Source organism: Thalassophryne amazonica, chromosome 6 (genome assembly GCF_902500255.1).
Source record: "Thalassophryne amazonica chromosome 6, fThaAma1.1, whole genome shotgun sequence".
NCBI classification, from domain to species: Eukaryota; Metazoa; Chordata; class Actinopteri; order Batrachoidiformes; family Batrachoididae; genus Thalassophryne; species Thalassophryne amazonica.
Window position 1 is genome coordinate 98,581,308 of NC_047108.1, and position 15,390 is coordinate 98,596,697.

General features: G+C 40.2%; 1 protein-coding gene and 1 long non-coding RNA gene across 2 annotated transcripts; one reads left to right on the top strand and one right to left on the bottom strand.

Moving 5' to 3' along the window:
• Positions 1-395: 395 nt before the first annotated feature.
• LOC117512724 (PRA1 family protein 3-like) lies at positions 396-14,107 on the bottom strand. Its single transcript, XM_034172908.1, has 3 exons — positions 13,771-14,107; positions 12,059-12,276; positions 396-1,762 (listed from the first exon to the last, which is right to left on the bottom strand). The coding sequence occupies exons 1-3, from the start codon at positions 13,947-13,949 to the stop codon at positions 1,587-1,589; spliced, it is 573 nt and encodes a 190-aa protein (XP_034028799.1). The 5' UTR covers positions 13,950-14,107; the 3' UTR covers positions 396-1,586.
• On the top strand, positions 2,890-12,508 carry LOC117512726. Its single transcript, XR_004561367.1, has 3 exons — positions 2,890-3,499; positions 5,308-5,313; positions 12,497-12,508. It is a non-coding gene; the product is annotated as an uncharacterized LOC117512726 (long non-coding RNA).
• Positions 14,108-15,390: the final 1,283 nt, after the last annotated feature.

The following is a 15,390-nucleotide window of genomic DNA, read 5'->3' on the forward strand; positions in this document are numbered from 1 at the left end:
GAAAGTGATTGGACAAGCTGTTGAGCTCTTTCACTCAAATGTTTTCTCATTTTTTTCATGGACAAGTCACACAATAAAAGATCTAAAGTTGATTTCAAGTGTTAAACATCCCTTTGTGGTGTCCTGCTTGTTGGTTCAGTTTTAAAGTGGCAAAGTTAATCAAAATGAAAACATGAGATCTACACTTAGGTTTTCCAGATGGCATGTTAAAGTTTGCTAATTAACTTTTTTCTTTCTTCACACAGTCACATTAATGATTATTGGAAAAAAAAAAGTTGATATTTAGCATAATGTGAACTGAATGAAACTGCCATTGACCATTCTAAACTGGCCACTCTTGCTAAAACGTTTAAAGAAATGAATCGATGGGAAAAAAAATTTACACAGACACTTGATTGGAAAAAGGGTTGTTGTAAATCAGGCAACTTTATTATCATGTCAGACAGCTGTGGATTATATTCAGTTTTGAGTCTTCAAATGCAATGTTCAAGAAGGAAAAAAAAAAAAAGAATGATGCATCAGTATAAACAGCAGCTCTTAACATCCATTTGTGAGATTGGCATGCACAAAATGCAGAACCTGTGCATTTGTCAAAAGCAACACCGTATTATCAGATATGGATATTTAGAATAAAAGGGTAAAGGGATCGGGTCCCAGTAGAATGGCAAAACAGCAAACAGTAACAATGACGGGGACATCAATACGGTTTAAAATAAAAATATCACCAACCGGTATTGAATCAAATGATGCCATTTCAAAACTGCAACAGTGAGAAACATTTCTACATGCTATAGAATGAAAACAAAGACATTTAAATAACCAAAGGGTACATATAATGGCATACCATTTAAACAGTAAAGCTGCACTTGCCATTCATTTTTCAGTATTGCATAGCTGTGATAATACAATTAGTCCAACCTGCATAATCAGGAGCTCAAAGTCTTCTGAGAATACCTGGACTTGAGATGATTACTCAGGCTACAGGAACCATGAGTACACTAGAAACAACCTGTGAGGTCAGTTCTTCAATCTCAACAACAGATGCCTGACAGCATTCCTACAGTTCTTAACATAAGATGGGAGTTATTGCTGGTAAATAAGCAGTTAATGTTTCAATACTGTTGGCTCTGTATTTAAAATCTGATTGCTTTTGAGGTCGCAAACTGAACGGATCCATTGCTTTAAAGAACGCAGCTGGTTATGTAATAACTGGAGCTGTGGAGCATTCAGACATGCTTTTCTATTTTTCTGAAATAAATGCTATGTTGAAGGAATCACAGAGAAAGTGCACTTTTTCCTCCAACTTTTTTGGGGGGTGGGGGTGCAACGATACTGAACCCAGAAAAGCTCAAACCTTTGGTAACCAAACCCACTACTTCATCATCCAACTCACAGTGATTGTGCAAATCTTATAATTACTTCATATGCTTTATATAGTTAAATAACACAACAACAAAGTAACCCAAAACAGCTAAATGGATACAAAGTACAGGAATGCAAACATCAATAACTTTATATTTCATGGGAGTGATACAATTTAACAAATAGGACAAATGTGTATTGTGCAACACTGTCTTGGTTAACCTTTACTCCTTCAGTTTGCTTTCAATGAAATCCTGAATCTTGTTCATTCTCTCTTCTTGTTGATCCAAGAGATCCAGGATAACACCCATGGGAGTCTTCTTAAGCCCAGCGCCTTCAATCTTGTTCTCCAGTTTGTTCTTCATGTTGCGCAGTCTCAGAGAGGCGTGTATCAGGATTACTACAGGAACAGAAATGGAATTATTTATTTATTTTTGGAGTGTAAAAATAATACCATACTTAGATTCTCAAACAATCTTCTCTGGGAAACAAGAAACCAAAATACAGACTTCTAAACAGCTGAAAGGAGAGGCGTATCTTTTATTTCAGGCAGATACTGAACGCATGACATCAACCAGTAAATGTAGTTCTGTCTGAATAAACAACACGTAGCAACCCAACAACAAGGCCAACAGTGGGCAGGCCTCCCGGGAAACGAACAGACTGCTCTGTTCACCGCCGTGTTGGCGCCGTGGCATTTGCGCCAACAATCGAACACAGACGGTGACTGTAAAAACTATAGAAAGTCCTAAATTATAGCTCCAATGTAAAAACTGGTCACCTAGCATCCCTTTGAATTGGTAATCTTCTGACGTAGGTAAAGCATGTCTAGAATGCTGTACAAGCTGTTCGATTCCTGAAATGAGTCAGACAGAGAACGGTTGGAAAATAGGCCCACAGGGAAACCTCAGTTATCATCACTGTGACTCATTGGTGGTGTAGCATTAGTAAGTCAGTGCACTATGGGGAATGTGTTAAAATCAAGTTTAGGGTCAGCTAAGCACTAAATCTTCCACACTGTTACACTTCAATTCCTGTTTCATAATGACTTGCATATACAGTATATGGTGGGTCACCAGGAACCTGTGATTAGCAGCAAGACTTCATAATCATGTGCAAACAAAAAGCCTACTTGACATGTGCCTGCTTATACAGGCTCAGACATGCTCCACTGGGCCAACATTCTCATTCAAACTCGCATATTAAAAACTGCAAATTATGTTAAAATATGGCAGTATGACCCTGTAACAGCACATTATGTAAAAACACTGCATTATGTAATAATCTGACACATTTTGTAATAAACAACTGGAACGCAATTTGCAGTATGACCGTGTTTTCTAAATTATATTTAAGTCTTACCCGAGTAAGGAAAATAGCATACAAGTGACACTGGAGTATAAGTTGCAGGACCTCCCATTCCAAGTTATTCCAACTAAGTGTCATGGGGGAGGCGGCATCTCCCAGCAGCCACTGGTTGACAGGCAGGGTACACCCTGGACAGGTCGCCAGTCCATAACGGCCACAAACACACTCACACCTACAGTTAATTTAAAATGTCTGCTTCACCTAACCTGAATGTCTTCGGAAGTAGGAGGAAGCCAGAGCATCTGGAGGGAACCCACGCAAACACCGGGAATAAAATTGAAATTTATTATACCATACTATTACATAATGCACTGTTGTCATATAATGTGTTGTTAAAAGCCCAAAATAGATCACTTGTCTATAAGAAACCAATTTTCAGAGTATAACATACCATTAGTTGTGTCTGGGGGAGGTAATGGTCTAGTGCAGGGCTATTCAACTGGTGGCCCTCGGGCCACAACCAGCCCTTTAATAAGTTTGGACCGGCCCGTGGCCCATTTACCCATAAATATTAATAAATACACAATCAAAAGCCGCTACAAAGCGCATTCGCCAATTTTCGGCATTTTAGGCCACTTTATGGCGCTTTGCGGCACGTTGAATCCTTTATGGCACGTCAGCACTGTTTCCAAACAGCCCCACCTCACGTGAAGGCATTGCAGGCACTTGAACAGTTGGTGGCACTAATGTACCCTACTGGTTTGCAAACCACCAATAAACTTGAACAAAGAAGAAGATGACAACAGGGTGCATTCAAAGGAGAAGAGACGTAAAGTTGACAACGAAAATAGAAGATTTAATAATGACTGGACTGATGAATATGTGCACGTAGAAAATGCCGAAGGCAATCCTATGTGCCTGCTGTATTGTGACTGTTGCGCGGTGAATAAGGAATATAACGTGCGGAGGCACTTCATTACGACTCACTCCCGTTTTGACAATGAATATCCACCGGATTCTGATGCGCATCAAATAACAATAAAAGGACTTAATATGAACTACAAGCGAAGCACTGCAGTCTTCTCCTGTAGCTGCACTGTGCAACAGAAGACAACAGCAGCATCCCTGCGTGTTGTGGGTTCTTGCTGAAAAGAAAATGCCAACTGACTCCAAAACAGTGAAAGAATGTACAGATACAACAGCTGCAAGACGACTGGATGTTTTAGCCACAGACGTTTGAGACTCTTAACTCAGTTGAAGAAAGTTGAATTCATGTCGCTGGCTGTGGATGAGTCAACTGACAGCTCCAATACAGCACAACTTTGTTTGAATGTGCGGTTTTTCAACGGTGACTGTTTTGAAGGAGGATCTGTTGGGCCTAATTCCACTGGAAGGACAAACAACAGGGGAAATAATTTTCCAAAAGCGTATTGCTTTTTTAAAGACAATGGACTGGACCTGGAGCGTAACCTGCTGATTACAGATGGAGCTCCCTCAATGGCAGGAAGCGTCAAAGGACTGTCTGCACGACTGTCTGCTGTTGCACCAAAACTACAGTCTGTCCACTGTCTCGTTCACCAGAGTGTCCTCTGCTCTCAGCTTAGTGGTGAGTTGAAAAGTACCATGGACTGTGATTGCTGCAGTGAATCAGAGCAACATCCAGTCTTCAGCACAGGTTGTTTCGCAGACTACTCGCCGATATGTCAGGAAATTATCACCTTTCTATGTGAATGCAAGCACAAGAAGGCTGAAACATTTCTGACAAAAATGCTGGATGAGAAATTTGTCTCAGAAATGTGCTTTTTAAGAGATATCATGCATCATTTGAATGGTCTTAATCTGAGTCCTCAGGGGAGGGATAAAACAGTGGCTGATGTGGTTGAAAAGCTGACTGCTTTTCTAAAAAAAAAAAATAATAAAAAAAAGACATTTTCACATGTGATCTTAATGACAGGCTTGTACTTTTGATGTTCTGTTAAATAAAAAGGGAAAAAGAAATGCAGTAGCATTTGTCTCAATTGTACAGGTCACGAGAATGTCCGGCCCACAGATCATAGTATTCTGACATATTTGGCCCCCGGAAAAATATAGTTGAATAGCCCTGGTCTAGTGGTTAAGGTGTTGGGCTTGAGACCAGAAGATCCTCGGTTCAAATCCCCGCCTGACTGGAATCACTAAGGGCCCTTGGGCAAGGTCTTTAATCCCCTATTGCTCCCGGTGTGCAGTGGGCACTGTGGTATGGCAGCACCCTGACATCGGGGTGAATGTGAGGCATAATTGTAAAGCGCTTTGGCATCTAATGCAGATGGAAAAGCACTATATAAATGCAGTCCATTTACCATTAGTCTTGTTTGACATTGGGAACGGTCAGTTATCACAGGTAACAATGGTTATCTTAAGATGCGTTCACATCCAAATATTAGCTGTTTCCATTAGGGCTGCAATAACGAATCGATAAAATTCGATGACAACAGGCGTTGGCAACACATTGTGTCATCGATGGATTGTGTCGAGCGATTATTTCGTCAGAAGCTGCTGGCCGCTTCTGACGCCAGTAGCGACCAGTGCACAGAGCAGATCAGACGCTGTTTCGTAGAAGAACTACACACTTAGAATATGACAGAAGCAAGTAGACAGAAGAAAGTCAAGACTTCAAAAGTGTGAGAGCACTTTACGTTAAACAACGCAAAGACATTTGTTAACTGCAACATTTGCAAGTAGGACCTCGCATGGCACAGGAGTATGACGGTAATGATGCAGCATCTTAAACGAAAGCATATCGGAGTCATCAACGAGGAAGGGGAGAGCTCAGTGTCTGAGCAAGTTAATAAATGTTTGTTTATTTTTGTGTAAGCAGTCGTAACGTCTCAGTATGACAAGTCAGGCAGTGATGTGAATGGTAGGACTTTGACAACATTAATAAAAAAAAAAATAAAAAAAAAAAACTGTTGGTGCTGTTACTGTTCTTTTTTTCAGGCTGTCTGCGCGTCTCCCAGAGCAGTGAGGTGAGGGGCAGAGAGTGAGAGAAAAAGAAAGAACAGTAACAGCACCAACAGTTTTTTATTAATGTTGTTAAAGTCCTACCATTGACATTAACGCTTGTCCAATTGTCCGGGACAAGTGTAAAATGTGATCGGACAAGTAATAGCTCTAAATCGTTGTCCGACCGGACAAGTGGCATTTTTTTTTTTTTTGGTTTAAAACGTTCAAATTCTTCTCGCACCTCGCGAGAAAGCGTCTTCGGTTTTTCCTGCCACTCTCCACGCAACGGACAATCAGAAAACATGATAACACAGAGTTCTCCCCAGTGTTCTGTCAGCGCCGTCACACTCTGCCCTGCTATCAGGTCGTTTTTCTAAAATCCAGCCAGGCTGTTTGTGCTGCACTGGCCGCTCCCCCCTCCTCCGCAGACAGAGAGCCAAGCAGCGCTGCAGTGGAAAAAAACTCTGTCAAAGTCTTCACATAAAACGAGCTCCTTCTGCTTGCATAGCTCCAGAAATTCATTTCTAGGCTTTATTATACATGTTTCCAAAGTTTGCTCAAATACGGTGTGAGAGTGAAGAGACTCTCGTTCCCTCACAGAGAAAGAGGAGAGAAAGAGTGCATGAGTGAAAGAGAGTAATAATACGTATGTGGGATGAGCCATATGTGTCATTGTGAAATGACCACAGTTTAGTTATAGAGAATGTTGCACATATGAGTCAGGCTACAGTTTTTGATTTAGGTTTTATGGTTAACTGGTTATGCTAATTGCTCATTTGCAGCAACAAAAATACCTCTTTTCACCATATATAACATTTATATGTTTCAATGTTGTTTTATGGCAACTCAGCACTTTGATAAAGCAGTGCCATTTGAAATAATTATTTTTGTTTTTATTATAAACTGTTTTATTCTTTATTATTTTATATTTCAACAGACAAGGAACATTTGACAATTTGTTGATTTTCAAGTATTTTAAGTTTTCAAATAATGTTCTGTTGTTAAATAAAGTGATGGAAGGAGAGAAAAATTGTTTCCCTGGCACTTTAAAAAATTCCCCGCTAATCCGATTAATCGTGTTGAAACTCCATCAGATTCATCGATGATCCAAATAATCATTTGTTGCAGCCCCAGTTTCCATCAAAACTATCTTGTTTTGTTTTAATTCCATATCTGCTGCACTGAATTTACCAGATAAACCTACACAACAAAAGCATATACATATTAAGTTCAAATAATTATAATTATGGATATAATAAGCTATTGCTATAAGGTCCAGACCTGGATGTAATACATACCAGCCACCGTGTCAGTGTCTTTTGGTCCAACATTCACATTCTATCAAATTCCACAAATCTTCTACTTTGCCATCCAAATAAACTTCAGTTAATAAAGCAAAACTCAGCAGCAAGTGTAGCAAACTTCAGTTTCAGATCAGCACACAACCAGGCGCAACTCAGATTTGACCTTTTGAGCCTTCGGTTGTTAAGACAACCACTCTAATCCTTTAAGCTGCAAACGTAACACAAAACTAAACAGTTACTGGTACCATTTCAACACTGCACAGATAGAGACGGGAAACAACATGGACATGTAGCTGTACAGGAGCCTTTAGGGGGAGGGACCTAGAGACACAACTTATTTAATGTTGACATTTTGAGGAGATTGCGAGCTCTTGCTTGCCTCTACTGGTGGTTGGCTCTCACTGCGGTATTGTATCACTTCCTGTTCCGGCGCACAGCGGTGTTTTGCTGTATCTGTTAGCTGTTTAATCTGCGCAGTTAGATTGATCTAGTTAACTAGATAACGATTTGTTTCACAGTGTAATCTTCACGTGCCTTAACTAAAGCACTCCCTCTGCTGAATCACCTCTAAATTATTTACACATTATTCACTTTGTGTGTTTTTAGGAATCCGCTAGCTTAGCGCAGCTACTAGCTCTTAGCCGGTTTAGCATGGCAGCTTCTCCTGTCTCTCACGCACTTTTCTGCTCTGGGTGTGAAATGTTTAGTTATTCCTCGGCCTCCTTTAGCAGTAATGGTACTTGTAATAAGTGTAGCTTATTCGTAGCTTTGGAGGCCAGGCTGGGCGAATTGGAGACTTGGCTCCGCACCGTGGAAAATTCTACAGCTAGCCAGGCCCCTGTAGTCGGTGCGGACCAAGGTAGCTTAGCCGCCGTTAGTTTCCCTCTGGCAGATCCCGAGCAGCCGGGAAAGCAGGCCGACTGGGTGACTGTGAGGAGGAAGCGTAGTCCTAAACAGAAGCCCCGTGTACACCGCCAACCCGTTCACATCTCCAACCGTTTTTCCCCACTCGACAACACACCCGCCGAGGATCAAACTCTGGTTATTGGCGACTCTGTTTTGAGAAATGTGAAGTTAGCGACACCAGCAACCATAGTCAATTGTCTTCCGGGGGCCAGAGCAAGCGACATTGAAGGAAATTTGAAACTGCTGGCTAAGGCTAAGCATAAATTTGGTAAGATTGTAATTCACGTCGGCAGTAATGACACCCGGTTACGCCAATCGGAGGTCACTGAAATTAACATTGAATTGGTGTGTAACTTTGCAAAAACAATGTCGGACTCTGTTGTTTTCTCTGGGCCCCTCCCCAATCGGACTGGGAGTGACATGTTTAGCCGCATGTTCTCCTTGAATTGCTGGCTGTCTGAGTGGTGTCCAAAAAATGAGGTGGGCTTCATAGATAATTGGCAAAGCTTCTGGGGAAAACCTGGTCTTGTTAGGAGAGACGGCATCCATCCCACTTTGGATGGAGCAGCTCTCATTTCTAGAAATCTGGCCAATTTTCTTAAATCCTCCAGGGTTGGGACCAGGAAGCAGAGTTGTAGTCTTACACACCTCTCTGCAGCTTCTCTCCCCCTGCCATCCCCTCATTACCCCATCCCCGTAGAGACGGTGCCTGCTCCCAGACCACCAATAACCAGCAAAAATCTATTTAAGCATAAAAATTCAAAAAGAAAAAATAATATAGCACCTTCAACTGCACCACAGACTAAAACAGTTAAATGTGGTCTATTAAACATTAGGTCCCTCTCTTCTAAGTCCCTGTTAGTAAATGATATAATAATTGATTAACATATTGATTTATTCTGCCTTACAGAAACCTGGTTACAGCAGGATGAATATGTTAGTTTAAATGAGTCAACACCCCCGAGTCACACTAACTGCCAGAATGCTCGTAGCACGGGCCGAGGCGGAGGATTAGCAGCAATCTTCCATTCCAGCTTATTAATTAATCAAAAACCCAGACAGAGCTTTAATTCATTTGAAAGCTTGACTCTTAGTCTTGTCCATCCAAATTGGAAGTCCCAAAAACTAGTTTTATTTGTTATTATCTATCGTCCACCTGGTCGTTACTGTGAGTTTCTCTGTGAATTTTCAGACCTTTTGTCTGACTTAGTGCTTAGCTCTGATAAGATAATTATAGTGGGCGATTTTAACATCCACACAGATGCTGAGAATGACAGCCTCAACACTGCATTTAATCTATTATTAGACTCAACTGGCTTTGCTCAAAATGTAAATGAGTCCACCCACCACTTTAATCATATCTTAGATCTTGTTCTGACTTATGGTATGGAAATTGAAGACTTAACAGTATTCCCTGAAAACTCCCTTCTGTCTGATCATTTCTTAATAACATTTACATTTACTCTGATGGACTACCCAGCAGTGGGGAATACGTTTCATTACACTAGAGGTCTTTCAGAAAGCACTGTAACTAGGTTTAAGGATATGATTCCTTCTTTATGTTCTCTAATGCCATATACCAACACAGTGCAGAGTAGCTACCTAAACTCTGTGAGATAGAGTATCTCGTCAATAGTTTTACATTCTCATTGAAGACAACTTTGGATGCTGTAGCTCCTCTGAAAAAGAGCTTTAAATCAGAAGTGCCTGACTCTGTGGTATAACTCACAAACTCGCATCTTAAAGCAGATAACCCGTAAGTTGGAGAGGAAATGGCGTCTCACTAATTTAGAAGATCGTCACTTAGCCTGGAAAAAAGAGTCTGTTGCTCTATAAAAAAGCCCTCCGTAAAGCTAGGACATCTTACTACTCATCACTAATTGAAGAAAATAAGAACAACCCCAGGTTTCTTTTCAGCACTGTAGCCAGGCTGACAAAGAGTCAGAGCTCTATTGAGCCGAGTATTCCTTTAACTAGTAATGACTTCATGACTTTCTTTGCTAATAAAATTTTAACTATTAGAGAAAAAATTACTCATAACCATCCCAAAGACGTATCGTTATCTTTGGCTGCTTTTAGTGATGCCGGTATTTGGTTAGACTCTTTCTCTCTGATTGTTCTGTCTGAGTTATTTTCATTAGTTACTTCATCCAAACCATCAACATGTCTATTAGACCCCATTCCTACCAGGCTGCTCAAGGAAGCCCTACCATTATTTAATGCTTCGATCTTAAATATGATCAATCTATCTTTATTAGTAGGCTATGTACCACAGGCTTTTAAGGTGGCAGTAATTAAACCATTACTTAAAAAGCCATCACTTGACCCAGCTATCTTAGCTAATTATAGGCCAATCTCCAACCTTCCTTTTCTCTCAAAAATTCTTGAAAGGGTAGTTGTAAAACAGCTAACTGATCATCTGCAGAGGAATGGTCTATTTGAAGAGTTTCAGTCAGGTTTTAGAATTCATCATAGTACAGAAACAGCATTAGTGAAGGTTACAAATGATCTTCTTATGGCCTCAGACAGTGGACTCATCTCTGTGCTGCTTTTGATACTGTTGACCATAAAATTTTATTACAGAGATTAGAGCATGCCATAGGTATTAAAGGCACTGCGCTGCGGTGGTTTGATTCATATTTATCTAATAGATTACAATTTGTTCATGTAAATGGGGAATCTTCTTCACAGACTAAGGTTAATTATGGAGTTCCACAAGGTTCTGTGCTAGGACCAATTTTATTCACTTTATACATGCTTCCCTTAGGCAGTATTATTAGACGGCATTGCTTAAATTTTCATTGTTACGCAGATGATAGCTTTATCTATCCATGAAGCCAGAGGACACACACCAATTAGCTAAACTGCAGGATTGTCTTACAGACAAAGACATGGATGACCTCTAATTTCCTGCTTTTAAACTCAGATAAAACTGAAGTTATTGTACTTGGCCCCACAAATCTTAGAAACATGGTGTCTAACCAGATCCTTACTCTGGATGGCATTACCCTGACCTCTAGTAATACTGTGAGAAATCTTGGAGTCATTTTTGATCAGGATATGTCATTCAATGCGCATATTAAACAAATATGTAGGACTGCTTTTTTGCATTCACGCAATATCTCTAAAATTAGAAAGGTCTTGTCTCAGAGTGATGCTGAAAAACTAATTCATGCATTTATTTCCTCTAGGCTGGACTATTGTAATTCACTTTCAGGTTGTCCTAAAAGTTCCCTGAAAAGCCTTCAGTTAATTCAAAATGATGCAGCTAGAGTACTAATGGGGACTAGAAGGAGCGAGCATATCTCACCCATATTGGCCTCGCTTCATTGGCTTCCTGTTAATTCTAGAATAGAATTTAAAATTCTTCTTCTTACTTATAAGGTTTTGAATAATCAGGTCCCATCTTATCTTAGGGACCTCATAGTACCATATCACCCTAATAGAGCGCTTCGCTCTCAGACTGCAGGCTTACTTGTAGTTCCTAGGGTTTGTAAGAGTAGAATGGGAGGCAGAGCCTTCAGCTTTCAGGCTCCTCTCCTGTGGAACCAGCTCCCAATTCAGATCAGGGAGACAGACACCCTCTCTACTTTTAAGATTAGGCTTAAAACTTTCCTTTTTGCTAAAGCTTATAGTTAGGGCTGGATCAGGTGACCCTGAACCATCCCTTAGTTATGCTGCTATAGACTTAGACTGCTGGGGGGTTCCCATGATGCACTGAGTGTTTCCTTCTCCTTTTGCTCTGTATGCACCACTCTGCATTTAATCATTAGTGATTGATCTCCGCTCCCCTCCACAGCATGTCTTTTCCCTGGTTCTCTCCCTCAGCCCCAACCAGTCCCAGCAGAAGACTGCCCCTCCCTGAGCCTGGTTCTGCTGGAGGTTTCTTCCTGTTAAAAGGGAGTTCTTCCTTCCCACTGTCGCCAAGTGCTTGCTCACAGGGGGTCGTTTTGACCCTTGGGGTTTTTACGTAATTATTGTATGGCCTTGCCTTACAATATAAAGCGCCTTGGGGCAACTGTTTGTTGTGATTTGGCGCTATATAAATAAAATTGATTGATTGATAGATTAACCCAAAAAACATTATTTAAGAACAATCACATCATCTTTTTTCAGAGGCTAACACCACCCCCCCCCCCCCCAAAAAAAATCTGTTTTTGTGATTTAAGTGCACATTCATGAATAAACAGACTCACGCAGCAAAGGGAAGGTGATTCCAAAAATGAAAACCATCACACCGCCACATAGCCGCAGCAAGAAGTAACTGGTCACCATGACACCAACGATGAACAGTGTTGGGTTCTTCTTTTTGAAGTTCTTGATGGTGGCCTTGTTCTCTCCTGCCCAAACGGATCCCATGAAGACCAGCGTCACCACAAGTCCTCCCAGAAACATGCCAGAAGGATTAAAAAATCTGAAAACAGAAATATATATAAAAAAGGACAAGACACTGATTCCATTTGATGTCTATTAATTTATGTATTCATTTTTAACAAAGCACAACCTGCCAGATGTTACTAGCATCTTGGCCGGTTTGATGCAAATCATATGAAAGCTGATGCCTGCACCAAAACACACTGTCTTGCACTACTAACCTATTAATATAACCAACTAGATAAGTCCACTCTTAGCAGTGATACAACTGAAATGATGCATGAGTTAATTGAGTACTGACTGGAATGACTTCTTTATCATACTGAATTTCAAGTATGTCACAATAAACACAATGTTCCTGCCACACAGGCCATGTCAAGGCCCCAACTTAAACTCAAGTTAAGTCTAGGAGCAAGACCTGGCGTTGTACTTCACCACATCCATGACACCACAGAACCGGTTTGGGTCTCCTGGATGCCAACAACCCAGACACACAACTGGTCCATCACCAAGTCTAAAATAAAAGTTAAATATCAAGGTAAAATATGACGTCTTTGACTGCTGTCTTCAGTGACTACTTTAAAATGCAATGAGCAATTTCAATCCAGCTTAGTGGACTGTCTTTTCACAACAAAGATTAAGTCAAGGTCATAGATGAAGATCAAATCAGAGGTTGCTGTATAAAATACCACATCATGTCAGGAACTACATGAGACAGTGAAACAGTTTGATGCATAGACTTCTGCTGTCCTCCTTCTTACAAATGCATTAGATCCATGATGTCAATGACACCACTTTGGTGGTGACGAGCAAAGTTGAAAAATTATTTGATGGAGGCAAGGCACTGCAATCATATTCCTTACTTTAAACTGTTCTACACAGGAACAGCAGACTGGACTAACAAGAAATGCATCCAGTGATTATTACTATTATTTTTAGACGCATCACCATCAGAACGTGAACAACTGATATCAGTCTGGTTAAAAATAGAGATGATCTCATTTGAGCCGTTTTCTAAAAACTTACAACATTCTGATTTTAATTCCATTTAAGCAGCTTCTTTTAAGACCCGCTGACTTTGAACTTTGACACATATGTACATCAATAACACGTTTCAACAGACTTCGACACTGGTAGATTTTAGACAGAAGTTACCCGGTTGCCAAAAACAAACAAAATGCATTTTGTACAGCTTGGGGAGAACAGTTAAGAAACGGTAACAAGCATTTATTTAGCCTAAACTAAACAATTACGTGCTAAAGAAAAAACATTATTCTAGTCCAGCATCACTAAAGCTCCGTACTTTTGAAGGTAGCTGTTAGCTCGTGTTAACTTGACATTTTCTGCTGCTGAATATTAAATCATCTGCGAACACAGTGTTTACCGGTCATACAAATTAAATATCTAACTTGCACAGGCCACGTCAGCGTTATTGTGTGTTGTAAATGGAAACAATGACAGCAGCTGTTACAGAAATAGGCTGAGCGTGAAGGGTGTGGATGCTAGTGAGTGTTAGCATGCTACCTCCACTCACCCTACAATGAGGAAAACCACAATGGCCACCACCAGATAATTCGTCTGGTAATACATCAAATTGCTGATCACTCTGTTGTTCCACTTGGCCAAATCGCCGAAATCTGGTTTGGCAAAGCGGTCCGAACCAGGGAAGAAATCAGCCCACGGTCTGAGAGGCGCCAGCTCCATCTTCGCCATGACTTCAGCACCAAACACAGTGAACGTACACGCACTAGATAATACCTGGACAGTCAGCTGATCACCGTCTAAACTCTGGAGCAGCAGATGACGCTCAAACGGCTTTGATATGAATGGAAAAAGGGTGACCTGTACCTACCCCAGACTTCAGGAGACAAATGACATTATGAAGTGTCATACTACCAGGGGCGGAGTCCACAGAGCCCCCACAGGGGCACTACCCCCCCTCCCTGTGCTCAAGCTATAGTCTACTCTGCAATGTGCCTAAAATGTAACAGGAAAACCTGCAAAATATTTCACAGCTATTAACAAATACAGGTAAGTGAAATGTGTGAGTGTGATACTTTCAATAATATATATTTTAATTGATAAAAATATATAATTTTCTTTAAGTGGTTTCCTCCAAGCATAAAAAATAGGTCTGTATTTAATGGGAATTATTTTTTAACAGTTGATTTTATTAATGAGCAGTCACTGGCAACTCATTGTGGTGTCATGTTGTCATATTAATATGAAAATAAGGTTTTCAACTTCATCATTGAGTGCTGGGCAATTTACTAAAATGTTTGTTGGCAAAATGATGAAGAACACCCCCAACCAACACACACACACACACATACACACATATAACTACAATGCTCATCATGTGCAATATGTGAAGTATATGCAAACAGTATATTTCACACACATGTGCAAAACTGCATTTTTCAGTACTAGTGGAGCAGATAACTGTAACAGTTGTTCATTACAAGCACCAAAACTGGCACACATACTCCTTAAACATTACTCTTTTGGAAAAAAAAACCCGGGAATCCACTTGGCCAGGTAGGAATCAATTGAAGAATTACACAGGGGTCAAAATTTAAAAATGTTCAAATCATATTGAAAGCTATACCATATTATTTGTCTGAACATAAATATTCCAAAAAGGTATAGTTTGGACTACCTATGACTGAATATTATGGAGTTATGGGGGAAAAACATTAAGAACGGTGACAAAGACCAATTTTGTACAGTTTTGTACAGGGGTCAGAAGTTAAAGTTTCTCCAATTTTTGTAAAAAAAGTGGTGCAAATTATTGTTTGTGTTAAATGCTCGGTCTGCAAGGTAAAGGTCAAACAATGTCGACGTCCATTGGATTCTATGGCATGTGACATATGCCATAGAATCCAATAGAATCCTGTAACGTGATAACTAAGCACGACACAGGGTGAAAACTATTCCTTTTAAAAACCTATTAACTGAAACAATCATTTGCATCACTTTTTACAATATTTGGAGCAAATGGTTTGTTGTATTTTAATATTCATAGTGGGATTAACAGTTATAGAATATTCTGATACTAGACTGTAGACAGGTAGTTTGCAAACACTGTAAACACAAACATTATACATACGAGGTCTATTAGAAAAGTATCCGACCTTATTATTTTTTCAAAAAC

Excerpts from the sequence above, each read along its gene's own strand:
- LOC117512724 (XM_034172908.1), bottom strand. The coding sequence starts at position 13,949 with ATGGCGAAGATGGAGCTGGCGCCTCTCAGACCGTGGGCTGATTTCTTC. Across the intron at positions 12,277-13,770 it reads GTGGTTTTCCTCATTGTAGG|ATTTTTTAATCCTTCTGGCA; the intron begins GTGAGTGGAGGT and ends TTCTGTTTTCAG. Across the intron at positions 1,763-12,058 it reads AATCACCTTCCCTTTGCTGC|TAATCCTGATACACGCCTCT; the intron begins GTGAGTCTGTTT and ends CTGTTCCTGTAG.